At 34.0% G+C, this 16,404-nt stretch overlaps 2 protein-coding genes across 7 annotated transcripts; one reads left to right on the forward strand and one right to left on the reverse strand.

Annotated features, from left to right (window-relative positions):
- Window positions 1-374: 374 nt before the first annotated feature.
- On the forward strand, window positions 375-13,428 carry LOC122573048. Of its 5 annotated transcripts, none has more exons than XM_043738955.1 (17): window positions 375-493; window positions 1,471-1,697; window positions 2,106-2,231; window positions 2,564-2,749; window positions 2,858-3,097; window positions 3,174-3,278; window positions 3,383-4,589; window positions 4,974-5,088; window positions 5,168-6,553; window positions 6,633-6,875; window positions 6,953-7,302; window positions 7,425-7,689; window positions 7,775-8,001; window positions 8,076-8,317; window positions 8,453-8,467; window positions 8,974-9,463; window positions 12,268-13,428. In XM_043738955.1, the coding sequence occupies exons 2-17, from the start codon at window positions 1,533-1,535 to the stop codon at window positions 12,606-12,608; spliced, it is 5,703 nt and encodes a 1,900-aa protein (XP_043594890.1). In that variant the 5' UTR covers window positions 375-493; window positions 1,471-1,532; the 3' UTR covers window positions 12,609-13,428. The 5 variants fall into 5 exon arrangements, with proteins under 5 accessions (XP_043594890.1, XP_043594925.1, XP_043594899.1 ...); XM_043738964.1 differs by having other exon boundaries at window positions 476-613; XM_043738981.1 differs by lacking the exon at window positions 375-493 and adding an exon at window positions 603-740.
- A 343-nt stretch (window positions 13,429-13,771) lies between these two features.
- On the reverse strand, window positions 13,772-15,758 carry LOC122573071 (probable asparagine--tRNA ligase, mitochondrial). Of its 2 annotated transcripts, none has more exons than XM_043739001.1 (4): window positions 15,509-15,758; window positions 14,777-15,348; window positions 14,249-14,696; window positions 13,772-14,156 (listed from the first exon to the last, which is right to left on the reverse strand). In XM_043739001.1, the coding sequence occupies exons 1-4, from the start codon at window positions 15,635-15,637 to the stop codon at window positions 13,896-13,898; spliced, it is 1,410 nt and encodes a 469-aa protein (XP_043594936.1). In that variant the 5' UTR covers window positions 15,638-15,758; the 3' UTR covers window positions 13,772-13,895. The 2 variants fall into 2 exon arrangements, with proteins under 2 accessions (XP_043594936.1, XP_043594945.1); XM_043739010.1 differs by having other exon boundaries at window positions 14,777-15,352; window positions 15,509-15,650.
- Window positions 15,759-16,404: the final 646 nt, after the last annotated feature.

Consider the following 16,404-nt stretch of genomic DNA (forward strand, 5'->3'; position numbering starts at 1 on the left):
GAAATGTAAAAATTATTTTACTTATCTATTGCAATTAAATGATTAACAGTTAAATTCTAGAAAACATGCAAGATATTTCTAATAATTCATTAAATAAATTTCAATAGACTTCGTAGTTTCATTTTGTCGTTTTGTCTCAATATAAATTGCTCATAAGAATCGTCTCAATGAAAACGCATCTATATGCTTCCATTTTGCACACTAGCGACACGTGCGGAAAATTGTGAACTTCTAGTGTACTAAGCAAACTGGTTGTATTTTGCAACGGAATATGTGATTGGTTCTTTACAGAAATTCAACCGACAGAGTAAGAAATTTATCCAATCACGATGAGCGTTATACATTTGTAATCCCGTTAGAAGGTACAAAGGAATGGTAGCCATTTTACGTGGATATCCCGTTTGGCGTAGCAGTAGTGTCCGCGTGATTATCGCGAAAAGTCAAAATAATCGTGTTTCGGGATATTTCTGTTTTTTCGAAATGCGTTAAAAAGGTAAATGTTAACCAGTGTCGCTTATAGTGTTCTCGGTAAAACTCACTATAGAACGTGAAGTTATAGTATCAATGTCGTTCAAGCTTGCTCGAGTCAGGCGTTAAGGAAATCCAGATGCGTGTTAGTTATTCGTGTACACTTAGCTATTTGTGCTGATCTTCTAGAACGTGCATGGATATTGCAATAGTAATGTTTAAAAAAACTTTTGGAAAGTGCATAATTGTTAAAACAGTGAAAAAATCGATATGTGTGTATGACGTCTATCAATCTTTTGTAAAAAGATTTCAGATAATATTACATAAATAGAGATTATAACGTATTAATTCTTGTTCAGGTTAATGCTTTAAGATTGATTACATTAATTTGTTTAGTATAAGCTGAATTTTAAGACATTGTATACATGTCCAATTTTTCTGTCTTATATATATCGCAATTCAGTAAAAGTGGAGTAGTCTAACCATAAAAAGTCAAGAACTAATATCAAACAAAGATTTTGTTGTGCACTACATTCTTATTTATATAACAAATAATTTTGATTAGAATATTCCATATTTTTTTTGTATATTAAAATTTTCCAATTTTATCGTAATCTCACAAATATATAACAAACAATAATTATTTAACTGTCCATTGAATTATAATTTTAACAATTTGTTATCTCTTTCCCTTGTAGAATGCGTGCATGTGAATTTGTAACTATTCAATGTATTGGATATATTAATGTTTATAATTTTGTAGTTTTTATATTTAGTTCTTTTTATAAAATATTTTTTAAATTTAACAAACTTTTGTATGACATATTGCACATTAAGAATATTTTAAAACAATTATTAAAGTTGCATAATAAAGAATTAATAAATGTCACTAAATATGTTATTTTAATAAAAGATCAATAAGAGTTATGTGTTTATGTTATTCCCTTCATATATTAAAAAATATGTTATTGTTCCTAATATCTGTTCCTTTTTGTGTTACAGTATAATTACCATTGTCAATTTGACCAAGATTTGTTGCATTTATCAACTGGCAACACAACATCATGACATCAACAAAGTCTAAGGAAATAGCGGATGAGTATATCTCATCGTTGTCTGATTTGACAATTAACAGTAAACCATTAATTAATATGCTTACTATGTTGGCTGAAGATAACATAGAACATGCACCAGCAATTGTACAAGCTGTTGAGAATCATCTACAAAAGGTTATTTATCTTTTGTAATATATTAGTTCAAATAGTATATAAGTTGTTTTGTACATTATAAAATATATTATTTTTACATTGTTACATGCTTATTTAATATTATCTTTTTACTATCTATAAGAGATTGGGGGTTCTGGAAATTTACATGTCCTATTTTTTTAAATACTTATGAATTATACATTATAAGTGCTAAAACTAGCAAAGCTGTATTTCATACCTTTGTTTATTTAAAATATAGCAGAAGTAAATAAAACAAATAAAGATGAATGAAATTTGTATAATCACCTTCTCTTCTTTGTTTTTCAATTATATTTATGTCACCCTTGTGTATACATTATGGTATGAAATAATAGCTTAAATTTATTGATATAAATTTAGATACATATACATTATATTATGTCTTAATAGGTGAGAAGTGATATCAAATTACCTGTCCTTTACTTGATTGATTCGATTGTGAAGAATGTTAATGGAGCATATTTAAATCTCTTCACTCAAAATATAGTAAATACTTTTTGTGGAGTGTTTGAAAAGGTATGTTTACTAACTACTATTTGAAAAATGCATATTATCTAAAAATATATATTAATTATTTCTATTTTTTTTTGTTTAAAATATGTATAGTCTTGTTTTATTTTAAAGTAATTTGCTTGGTCTTATACTATATTTATATTTGAAAAAAAAAACAAGTGTATTGCAACTGTAAGATCTACATTCCATAGAACTATAAGATAATCATTTAGTCAATATCAGGTCATTGTACTTTGTGTATCTACACTATCTCTATATACTGTAAAGTATAAAGCTTAAAATTTTCTAAAGACAGGAGAAACATAAAACTCAATATTATTTGTATAAATAATTAGGTGGATGAGAATACAAGAGCCAGCATGTGGAAATTGAGGCAAACATGGAATGATGTATTTCCAGCAAAGAAATTATTTTCTTTGGACGTACGAGTGCAAAGTATTGATCCTGCCTGGCCAATCACTGCCTCTCCTACTAGTGTTTCTTCTGGATCTATCCATGTTAATCCTCGTTTTTTTTCAATGGTTAGTTTAATAAACTTATTTTCTTGAAGTATATGTATATATAACGAATATGTGATTAGATAATATATTTTCATACTTAAAATGTAATTCATACAATTTTATTTCTAGCCCCAACAATCAGCAACATCCATTGTCTCACAACCAATTGTAGCACCTGTAAAGCTTCCACCAGGTGATCCTGTGACACCAACGGAAGCAGCAATGCGAGAGCAATTACTAAAGAAACAGCGAGAACTGATAGAACTACAGAAAAAAAAGATTGAATTAGAATTACTTCAAGCTAAAGCTAATTTAGAACAACAACAGCGGCAACTCGATAAACAAGCTGGAAATTTAAAAGCTGAACTGGTGAGTTACAAAATAATCTTTTTTTTAACTGCATTTTTTAATTTTAACCAAACTTTATTATATTTTCTTTGAATAGGTTGCAGTTACAACACATATTACGCCAAGCACAGAAACTGTCACGCAAGGGAAACCTGTTGCAACCACTGTGTCAAGTCAAGCATCAAAGCAAGTAGCAAAACAGGTAGTTATTTAAATTATACATTTTCATCATTGTGCCACAAAATGCTATGAAGCAAAATTACTGCGTTTTGTATTACTTTTTAACAGTACTTTTCCTATTTGAAGTTTCCAGCAGCAGCCGCTTCGCTTCTGAAAAATGCAGGAACGAACAATGGACCACGAATTGCACCAGCTAGTAGTATAGCAGTAGCATCAGCTAAACCGGTATCTCGTGATCCAAGACTAAAAACTACCTCGGCTCAAGATGTACCAGTTTCAAGCGTGGATCCTCGTCAGCGAATAAGTACACCAACTCAGAAGGATTCGCGGGGTGAAGGCCAAGCGCAGTTAGCGGCACATACAAACACTGTACTTTCAGATCAATTAAAACAGCAGTTACTTTCGAAACAGGCTGTGACTAGCACTATCAACAAGTCTCCGACAAATCTTGCCGGCTCCGATACTGCGACGTTAAACGCTAGTAATAACAATAATGCTAATACGAACCTCAACAATAATAACAATAAAAATTTCAGTGGTAACGCAAATAAAGATGCTGTGTCGCATCGAACAAGTCAAAAGAAAGACCCTCGATTGTCTAGTAATAGTAGTGGTAACCTAAACAGTAATAATTCCAAAGGTTCTCAAAGTCTATCTATGGGTAGCAATAGTTCTTTATCTGCGAGTAATAGAGGAGGTGGAAATAACGATTCCAAGTCGAAAGACTCGAAGAGTTCGAATTCTCGAACTTCTTCATCTTCGGCAATCGACAAATCTGCTTCCTCAAAATCCTCGCATAGAAAACTAGGTAACAAATCGCGATCTAAACAACCTCAAACATCTCCGTGTAAAATACCGAAAGTCGACAGAGATACCAGTCCTGTTAGGTCCAAATCTCGTGAAAAAGATAGTGGAGACAGTTCACCATCCTCGCGTACCTCTCCCCAATCCTTCCAAAACTCTAAAAATCGAAAAAAGAATACAAAATCGAGAAAACGCAGTCCAAGCCCTCCATATAGAATTCCTAGGCGCAATGATGCAAAATCCAATTTAAGTCTAAGCAATTCTAGTGGTGTTACTGAGGAGGAGCAATCTGGTTCATTGATAGTCTCTCCTCCTCACCCACCTACATTTAAAGAAATCAGACCGAATGCTAGACAAAGAAATTACGTAAGACGTAATAAGGATGGCAGTCTTAGTCCCGAGCGCTCTCCAGCAAATGCTGGAAACGTTCAAACTGCTGTGGAACCAACTTTGGAATCATCCAGCAAAGATGAAGACTTGAGAGCAACACTACCTCTTCCAGGTGCAGCCGCTTCTGTAATAGAAAAGAGTGAGTTAATATTTTACATTTTTCAACATAAATATAAATTATTTATAAACACACATGCATCATATACTTTGCATTATTTAATGGTGAGTTAATTTTTTATGATATATGGTTACAACGATGTCCCTAGCACTAAAGATTTGCGTCAGAACAATTTCAGCTGTAATATTACTTTAAATCTTCAAAGGCGAAACATCAAAATATATTTTATTCATGAATAATATATTCTTTATTTCTCTGTTTCGAACAAACATTTTTTGTTTCTCAAGATATAAAACTAGCATGCAAAAGAGGATGCAATGATCCTATATGTTGGTAAAATTAAATACGCATATAATTCTTGTATAATATACGAGTTATTTCACTTTGCTTCGAAATCTTTTTCAGAAGAGGACTTAGATTTGCGTGTATTACCACCAGCAGTTAATACTAACAAAAGACAAACTGCAGAACACATGGAATCTACATTAGTAAAGAAAACAAAAGCTGAAAAGTTCGATGCGTATGTATCTTTATTTCTTTCTTCCTTGGCTATACAAAATATATAGCGCACAGTTAACGTAACTCTTCTAATTTTATAGATTATTTGGAAATGAAGATGTTGATCTACGAACATTAACTCATCCTAAAGCTGGACGACCACCTACACCGCCCCCACCCGTAATATCTGGTGAAGATGGCAAAGATGGGTGGGCAAAACTAAAGACACCATCAAAGAATGACAGAGAAAAGCAAGCTAATAATACTGATGATAAGCGTGATGCTAGAGATCGTAACAGAGATAGATTAGGTAGACTGAGGCTTTACAATAAACTTCCGGATGATCCTAAAGAAAGAAGAAGAACATTATCGAACGAAGATCAAGATAACAGATCAGGTCGAAGAGGTCGAGAAAATGATAAACCTGAAAAGAATGAAGACAGAAATATAGAAATAATAATGAAACAAGCTGCAGAACAACTGAATCAAGGATCCATTACTAAAACTCAATACAATACTCTCATTCAAGAAGTTTTACATATGAGCGAAGATCGGAAATTAAGAGCTGCACAACGAAAGGAAAAAGAAGTAGGTTCTATTGTATGGGAAAAGGGTGTAAATTTGGATATAGCGGGTCCAGGTGAGCGTACGTCTACATTTAGTCCTTCTGGTGATAAGGAAATGATGAGAAACAAAGATCATCCTATTGCAAGAAATCCAAACGGCCCTAGATGGCAAAATCAACCATGGCAACAACCAGGACCATGGGCTCATCCACCGGGACCTCCTTACGGTGGACCACAAGGACATTTTAATTCAGATTTTAGACCAGTTGGTCCATGGCAAAATCCAAGACACTTCGGACCAATGCGACCCGACTATCAATATCACGGTGGCTTCAATCATTCTATTGGTCCAAATCCACGATTAGGACCTGGAATGATGGGACCTATAGGACCTAATGGTCCGCTTATGTCAAATTTATTACCTAATGGTCCAATTGGTCCAATGGGCATGCCTAATCCACCTATATCATTACCGGGAATGAACGGGCCTGGAATGATGATAAATAATGGACCAATGACAAGTCTTATATCAAATACAAATATGTCATCATTGAATGCTTCAAGAAACGTATCGCCAAGTTCGTCTTCGAAGTATGATATCGATGATGGTGATCAAAATTATACAACAACGATGATAAAGAATCCAAATCCCCATAGTCGTGAATTACCGCCGCCAGACTCAAAATTATTAGATGAAATTGCAAGAGATACTATGAAATCTATAGATATAGACATACAGCATATACCACGTGAAATCAGGTACTACGGTCAAACTGGAGTAGTTTTTATGAATTGGGATGATCCAAGAGAAATCGGATTTCAAGATGGTATACGGCGGATTTTAATTGATGATAAGATCACTATAACCTGTGCATTTAATGATAATTACAAAGAATTTATTTATGAAGGTGAAGTTCATAGGTATGTATCCTAATGTCGTGCATTCGACTAACAGATTTATATATAGTGTAAGATATTATCGACCTGTTTATGTTTTCAGAATTAAACTAGGTGCACCAACGAGAGAGTTATATATTGATGATAGGTGGTATGAGTGTTATTTCGGTGGTATGCCAATAACAGTAGATCTTGGTGGGAAAAAGGTTAGCGTGAAATTGGAAGGACCTCCACCCCTTGTTAAGATTGGTACTGTAAAGAGAACAGACTTAGTAGTTGCCAAAATTAATCTTATTATTAATGCCCGAAATATGGTTCCTGTATTTTTAGATGCAAAACCTCAAATGTTAGTTGTGTTCATATTATTACAAACTTTAGACTAAAGATGTATAAAACAATACTTACAAATTTAAATATTTACAGATTTGAAATTGAAGGGAAACCTCATACACTTGAATTTATAGACTCGTTACAAACAGTTCTTTTAAATGGGCGGCCATTTAAAGTGGAATTCGGTGGACTGCCTAAACCAATTATTGTTAGGGATAAAAAGCATTTTATAAGATTTTCGGTACTGCCTAGAGGTGTCCGACCAGGATATGTTAAGATAGCAGGTATGAAAGGTGAAGAACCTATTGAAGCACCACCTACCCCGCCTCTATTGACACAAAAGCCCAAAGTGGATGCAGCTTCTACACCAACGCAGTTCTCTGCTGTTGAACATGAATCAACGTCACAAGATGGTTCGGATCTTAGATCTACTCCTAAACCGGGTAAATATTATATTTGTAACAACACATCATGTAATATGTAAAATAATATGTGGACCGAAATATAGTATATTTTTCTGTGTAATATTGCATTAGACTTGTAGCGAAAATTTGCTTTGTTTCAGATTTGCAATTAGATGTGTTATCTTCAGCTTTACCATCTGCAATGGCACCATCGTCTGGATTATCTTATCAAGCTGAACCAGCTGAAAATCCACCTACAACTGCCCCACCATTATCACTACCGCTGAATATGAATGAACTGTTTCAGAGATTAGTAGAGACTGGTATTGTATCGAATCTTTCTGAACAAAAGAAACAAGAAGAGGAAGAAAAGAAGGAACCAGAAATTATTCCGGTTTCATTTGATAAACCAGAAACACTTAAAGTGTAAGTATAATTGTAATAAAACACTATTTTAAATTAATTATTGTATTTTGCATTAATTTTGAATTGGAAATATTCCTTATTTTAGTAAGCAACCGGCTATTGCGGCAGCATTGTACAGTGGCATGCAGTGTAGTTCTTGTGGTGCCAGATTTGCACCAGAATTAGCAACTCGGTATAGTCATCATTTAGATTGGCACTTTAGGCAAAACAGACGAGAAAGAGATTCTGCAAGGAAGGCTCATTCACGACCTTGGTATTATGATGTTAGTGATTGGATACAGTTTGAAGAAATTGAAGATTTAGAAGATAGAGGTAAAATTTTTTATTTTTATTATTTATAATCTATTTTGTGATGGGAGACCTAATATCTTATTTACATTGTTTAGTACAAAGTTGGTTTGAAACGGAAAAACAGACGGCTGATACGGAAGGTATCACGGCCGAGGATTCTCCTCAAGAAGCCTCACAGCCTAGTGTTCCCACTGGAACTGATGAGGATTCTAGATGCCAAGTATGTCATGATGCATTTGAACAATTTTATAATGAAGAAAAGGAGGAGTGGCATCTAAGACCAGCAATTAACTTTGAAGGAAAGAATTATCATCCATTGTGTCTTGATGATTACAAGGTTGGTTTTATCTTTTTATATCTTCCTATATTTTCTGTTAACATTTTATCATATTTCCGATCAATCAATCGGAATATAATATCGATATAAATCTATTAATGAATTCTTCATTTGTTGCATTCTTGCAAAAAATAGGAAAAGAGTCTCGTGGTATGTGCTTCTTTATAATCCATATTTTCATATTGCACTTGCAGAAAGTTTCCGCACTTATAGATATAGTGGAAGTAATTAGGCAATGAAAGATGTAATGTAAACTCTACAATATATATTTTATTTTATTTAACTTTTTAATTTTATAGATTCCTTTTATAAAAATATATATAACATATAATTTCTTTTTGTCATGAATTGATTTTTAACATTTTGTGCATAAATAAGAATGAAAGTCATGATTACATTTATTATTTAGTAAGATCCAAATTTTATTGAATACATACATTATCTTATAACATAAATAATTTGGATGATTAATTTAAAATAATTTCTAATTCACATATATATGTTAGAAAGTAAGGTAATAAGAAATGTTCATTTACATAAAATTTTGTTGCACATTTATAGTTCTTACCATTGTATATTTGTATCATTATATATTTTATTATATTGCATATATTGCATATTAATTTATTAATATATTGCTTTCTTTACGCCATTAGAGAGCTTTGGAAAAATCTGCGCTTGAAGAAACAATAGAGGAAATGGAGGATGAAAAAAAGGAGAGCTCAGATGAAACATTCACAGAAGAAAATAAGACTGATGAATTAAGTATGGAAGCATTAAAAACTGAATTTGAAACAGTAGAACCGTCGGATGAAATAATAGAAGATAAGGTACCGGAAGAATCTACTGAAGTGGAGACTAAAGAGGAGGAAACTATAATTGAAGATAATGCAGATATTGAACAAAATGAAAAAATGGAAGAACAAGAATTAGAATATAGTAATAAGGAGGATGTTGATATGGAAAGTATAGGAAAAGATGATACAGTCGAAACAGAAATACCAGAAACAGAAAATGTGGATAAATCCTTTGAAAATATTAAAATTAAAGAAGAACCAATTGACGAACCTGAGGAACAATTGGAAGAAGAACATTTCGATTTTACTAACATAGAAATTAAAGAAGAACCTATTGAGCAGGATCCAGGTATGTATTGTATGCTACATATATATAATATCATGTTTTAATATTATGACTTTTTAACATCGATTTAAGCGAATTGATATATATATATGTCGGAGATGAAAGGACACCGGAGCCTCTCTTCGGAACTTGGGGAGAATCCCGTAATATTGTAATCCGGATTTTACCATAGCCATAATTAAATAATTGTCGTTCAATCCGATTGTGTTTATTCGAGATTTGTAACAATGAGCTTGGGCCCGAGGCGACAATCAGTCGCCAACGTAGCCGCGGTCAAGGGATAAACGTTTACCTAAACAAAGGCATAGAGTAACCGTATATCTAGCTGACCGGTACTTACGCGCGCACGTGGGAAGCCCGTAATAAACGAATTTTTGAATTTTTCGAGGATGGAAATCAATCGACTCTTATCGTTACCAACTACGTCAGTGTCTACCTCGTTAATATTGATATCGTTCTCCGCGGTTTTACTACAGGCATTAATTATCTTGGTCTTACAAATAGCTAGGCCGTTTTGTGTAATATTGATCTCGAATCCTTGGCCTAAAATTTCGCGACCAATCATGATATCGTATTTTAAGTAATTATCGGCAAGGACATGAAAAGTTATCTCCAATGTAAAACCACTAATACATACAGTGGACAGAATCTGGGATGTGCTACTAATGCAAGTGTTCCCTATTCCTCGCATTACTACCGTATCGGACGTTCTTTTGCCGGAAAATTTTGAGGCGACGGATTCTTTAATTAGCGAGCATTCGGCTCCGGAATCGAAGTGAAATTGGAACGACTCACCACGATGACTTAATCTACCGGTTGGAGACTCCACCACGCAGGAGTCGACTCGACGTTCGTTATTGGAGTTAGATTTTTTCTTCTGCCGTAGCGGACAGTCAGGCGCGATGTGGCCCTCCGCGCGACACTTGAAACAGGACACCTTGGACGATATAGCTGGTCGGCTTTCTTCCGGACGTTGCGTATGCTTCTGCTTTTCGATCCGTGTCCTCTTGCGGCACTCAGTTATTTTATGTCCGTGAATACCACAGTGCAGGCACCTAACCCGGTGGTCCGGCAGTTTGCGTCGCTTGGCTTCGGGGCCCGCTGATGAATTTCCCAGCGAAGACGTCGGTTCCTCCTCGTAAGAAAAAGCTCTCGTTTCTTTTAGAAATTGATCCGCCGTCCTGATGTCGCTCGTGAGCGCCAACCGTTTTAAGCGTTGGTCGTGTGAGCTCAGCAGATAGAGAGCGGTGGCGTTGACTGTCTCTTCCTTTGTTAAATGTTGCCACTTCGTATTCAGGAGGGAACGGATACGACTACAAAATGCTCCTAAGGATTCGTTCTCTTTGTTCCTTGAACAACTTTATTACCGATGACGATGCTGTCTCCTGGCCCCCGAAATGCGCGATGAATTGTTCCTTCATCCGTGGCCAGGTAATTTCTTCACCGTCCATTACTTGCGTAATCCAATGCGCTGCGGAACCCTCCAAAGCACGATTCAAGGCGGAATATAGCTCGCTGTCTCGTAGAGGGTTGTCCTTCATAAGCAGGCTAACAGCTGCGCACCAGGCGGCCGGGTCGGCGCCGGTGACTTCGGGGTTGAAACGTGGTAGCGAAACTTTTCTTCGTTTCGCACTCCTTCCCCGTTTTTGTTTTAGCCTCCGTAGGAGATTACGCATCAGGGCCCTATGTTCGCGTACCGGCATAACCGGTTCGCATCCCACTTCTGATGTCGGGTGGCCCTCGTCATAAGGGCCCGTGTCGTCATCGGAGGGAAGGTATTAGGCACGCAATGATTCTTCACAGGAACTACACATCTTTCGTGTACAATCGAAGTGTCTTTTATTAGCACGAGTATGGGTTTACAGAGTTAATAAGCGATCGCGGGGATTTGATACTGGAGACAATGGCCTAAGGCCCGATAACGAATCCGCGGTCAATGGGATAACAGATGTATGTTCTCACAAACTCTAAATCCGACTCTTTGTTATCAAAACGTGGAAAATTCGTAAAGACGTTATTCTTTCTCGCCGATGAGGTCGCACAAGAGAATGCCTTTCCGTCGCGATGATGCCACAGAGGAAAACTATGACGGGGTGTGTCTAAGGGCACGAGATCATCGGATTCGTGGAACGATGCCTTCGTCCAGAAAGTGAGGGAAATTAACGTGGTTGTTAATTAATCAATTTCCATATTGGTGGTTAGAAAAGGATGCTAGCCACCCTTGAGAGAGAGAGTTGTTAGCGAAAGCGTCGTACGTGAGAAAAGAAGATTTCTCATATCTCTTCGCAGTAGATGACAAATTTAGTAGCTGCGAAGACTAAGACTGTTTGTCAGTTTGACGAACCTCGGCTAAATAAATTCTAAGATTTATAGCGGGTCCTTAGGCTAGCTGAATATGTACATCGACATCTGGCAATCATCTTGTTCAAAGGATGCGGTCTTTGTGTAGCAAGCCACGGGACAGAATCCGTTGGAGTGTTTACTACCGCGTGCCGCTGCTGTATTTTTTCAAGGAGAGCTATACGGTTACTCTATGCCTTTATTTAGGTAAACGTTTATCCCTTGACCGCGGCTACGTTGGCGACTGATTGTCGCCTCCGGCCCAAGCTCATTGTTACAAATCTCGAATAAACACAATCGGATTGAATGACAATTATTTAATTATGGCTATGGTAAAACCCGGATTACAATATTACGGGATTCTCCCCAAGTTCCGAAGAGAGGCTCCGGTGTTGTTTCATCTCCGACATATATATACTTTAATAAAATAAATTTTTTAAAAATTTGTGGAACAATTTTACATATAGATCCTGAAGAAAGTATAATAACTGAACCTGCAACGGTTGATACAACATACGCAGCTGTGAAGAGTTCTATAGACGGGAATGTAGAATTGGATTCTACGCCTGCGGCGATGCCAGCGGCTCCATCTCGAATTAAAATCAATATTACGAAACCATTGTGTATCAATAAAGAGCCAGAAGATTCAAAGGAAAAAGAAAAACCTATAGTTGAGACACCTACTGAAGAAATAATAGAACCTTTGGTGCCTGCTTCCATCAAACCTGCTTTGCAAGGTAGAAAACTTTCAAATTTACCTCCTGTGGAAAGAGGGCAAGAGTTATCGGGACTCTGCTCAATTATGTAAATAGTACATGTAATGTATTTGAAATATGTATGTGTGGGAGTGTGAGAATGAATTCATGTTTAGCACTACTTAAAATTAAGTATTGTTGCATTGTATATCATATTTGTGCAGCTTGTACGACATGATGTAGTGTGATTACAAAATTTTTTGCTTTCTTTTTTTATTGCATTATTCATTTTTCTGTATTTTACTTTTCTATTTTTTGCATTTCACATGCACAATTTTTATCTGAATATTTCTTTGTACTGCTAATGTAGTAAAAGGAATTAATCACATCTATTTTCAAATATCACGTCGTATAAGCTAAAAGTACGTGTTATAATGTGTGATTGTATAAGTGTATGCGTGTATTTAGTTTTTAAATTTTAATTAAGGTGAAAAGAGAACAAAAACTGTACATATTTAATGTAATCGAAACAGTCTAACTAGAAGCGAGATATGATATAGTAGCATTCCCAATAATATCGAGTGCAATCGTGTTTCGTGACAGAGAAGTGTCAGGAATGTAATACTGATATGCACAAGACTAACTGAGAATTTCATACCGTTTGTACTTTGTAAAAACATTTGAATGGTATTCGATACATTGTTTTCTAGAAGCATCATCCCCAATTTGATTTTACAAAGCACGAAAACGAGGTCCCGTAGAAATGATGGAAGATTACCCAATTTAGTTAGGTGTACAAATTGTGTGATATAAAATTGTTGACTATAATGTACATAATACCAACATAAAATTAATCCCGACGATATTGGGTAAAGAACAGTTACTACTAGAGAAGAATTATTTTGTTGTATAAAAAAAAAATCTTGTTAATCATTCGGGGTCTGACGTCCTTTGGTTGCTTATTTATGATCCTACTAAATTTACCTCTCTAAAATATCCCTTATGATAATCGCTATTGCCGAAGAACTTTAGAAATTTAAATTTTTAACTATAAAAATATTTGAAGAAATAAACAAGTATTAATAAAAAGTTACTCTTTAGTTGAGATCTGTTTCGGTATTCAATAAATCTTATTTTTAGAGAAAAAAAAATGATTTGATGTTACTGTTTTCTCCTTATACTTAATCTAATAATTTTGTAATATTTGACGTTGAGAGCATAATAAAAAACTAATAAATTTCTAAAATAGTTTTCTACGCTAATTATTCCATATAAATGTTTGTTTACGTTTTCCCTAAAAGAAAATTTATTTTTAAATACTTTAATTGCATATAATAATTATATGTATATATATTTTGTCATGGGATAACCATGTAGATAATAGGTCTTAAGATTTCTATTTATAAGCTACAATTATGGGGCCACCTTGGGAAAGGGATTGTATCCTTAATATTTGATATATTAAAAATAAATTGTAAAAATCTTTCAAACCCCATTCCAAAACCCCCAGTTGGAACATTACCATATTTTCGAAGTTCTAAGTACCAAGAAAGATTAGATATTAAAGGTAACTTTGACTTTAACTTTTCATAATCATCTTCACGTATACTGCCTCCTACTAACTCCCCTACAGTAGGTACTAAGAGATCTATTGCAGCAACCTTAAAAAAAAGGATCATATATACCTTTACAATGATTATTATTTGAAAAGATATTTATCAAATTCAAAATTTATTAAATTCACTATACTCACCTTTGACGAATTATCCTTACATTCTTTCATATAAAAAGGTTTTGTTTCTTTTGGCCAATTTGTAATAAATATGGGAATATTATCGTTATGTTTCACTAGAAACAATTCATGTTCTTTAGATAGGTTTGCTCCGTATTTAATAGGAATCTCTAAGCAACTTGTATTATTTTGTAAAATATTAACTGCTTCATCATACGTTATACATGCAAATTTTTTATCCAACCACTGTACCTCACAACCACCTATTGCATGTATATCTGAAGCACATTTTACGAGTATATCTTTAACTACATATTTTATTAATGATTCAACTTCAATCATTATATTATCAATACTATTAATAAATGCCAATTCAGTTTCTAACATATAAAATTCAGCTAAATGTAATCTTGCTTTACAATTTTCAGCTCTGAATATTGGTCCAAAGGTATACACTTTTGTAAATGCTCTAAAATGTTTTATGCATATTTTAGGTATATAATTTTTCTTTGCTTAAATATTATTCATAAAATCCTATAATCTATTCACCTGGCAGCAGCTTCTAAATGTAATTGTCCTGATACTGTTAAAAAAGTTTTAGTATTAAAAAATGATTCTTCTTCCCCTATACCTTCCCTTTTCATTGATTTTAATAGATCTTGAGAATTTGGCTTAACTAAAAATAATTCACCAGCTCCTTCACAGTCATTTGAAGTTAAAACTGGTGTATGTATATGAATATAACCTTTACTCCTCAAATAATTTTCAATAGTTGCAGATGTCATATCACGTATCCTTAATAAAGATGAAAATGTTCTAGTTCTTGGTCTTAAGTGAAGAAACTGTCTAACATAATCCATATGATACAGTTTTCTTGGAGCAAAAGGATATCCATCCATAACATCGCACATACCAATTACAACAATATTATCTGTATGTAGTTCAACTTTACCACTTGGACTTAAGGCTAATTTTCCTTCTGCCTTAATACTACTTCCAAAACTTAATTTGTCTGGTTTATTTGATTTTGATACAACAAGTTGGAACATTTTAGGAGTTGATCCATCCGTAATATCAATAAAAATATCATCTTTCATTTTTCGCACTGCATGAACCCAACCCTATCTTTAATAAATTATTTCAAAGGTTAATATCACAAATAACAAGAGATATTAATAATCAAAACAATATAAAAAAATATTTATAATATTTAATACAAAGAAAGAACATGAATCCGCAATTAAATATCAAAATATTGAGAAACTATAAGATACAGCTAACCTGTACTTTTATATGTCTTCCAACAATAGTTTTAGAATTATCGTTACATATTTGCAACATACTGTGGACATGACATCTTTGGAGTTTAAGGATAGCAAATAAATTCCTGTTAAACTTAAGAAGTGACATCTTTCTTTTGTTTTTGCGAGATTTGTGCAATTAATGATAATAAAATCACAAAGTTATTACCACAAACAAGGTATAAGATAGACCTAACATACAATATAAATTTGTGTTCCGCGATCCGGGGACTACGTAGCCCAGGTTACCATTTTCATGTCAGATACGACATTATCGGTTCAGAATAAAATATGAAATCAGCGTTATTGGAATGGTAGGAATGATAATTAAATCTAGTGACAGTTAATTATTTTCGATATAATTAGTAATCATAATTGATGTACGTATTAATTAATTGTAAGAACAGAAACTTTCAGATTCTGAAATACCGACCTGAAAAAAAATCAGACGCCCTCTGCGATTTGTTACAGCGAAGGTAGAAATTAGATATATTCAACTCATCGGACATCAGAAGCGATAAAGACAATACATTATAGCCGAATCGTATGCACCGTGTATATAACTATAGAAAGATCTATATTTGTTAAATTCTCGAAAGTAAGTCTGTTACTTCAACTTGGTTTAAGTCGATACGTTCTACTCTTGTTTTATGAAATATTCTTTATTCCTTTCTTAATTTTTAAGTTTTTAATTAAATAGGAAAACTTAATATAATATTTGTATAGTATTTGAATATTTTGAAGAACTGATTTTCTAGAAATTTCAATTGAGAATACGTATTCTTATTATTTTCAATTTATTATTCCAAGATGAGCAAATAAGAGATGGGACATAGACATTTTCAGCAGCTCCTTACACAAAATTGATCGAATGTT

The sequence above is a fragment of the Bombus pyrosoma genome, linkage group LG2 (genome assembly GCF_014825855.1).
Source record: "Bombus pyrosoma isolate SC7728 linkage group LG2, ASM1482585v1, whole genome shotgun sequence".
NCBI lineage: Eukaryota > Metazoa > Arthropoda > Insecta > Hymenoptera > Apidae > Bombus > Bombus pyrosoma.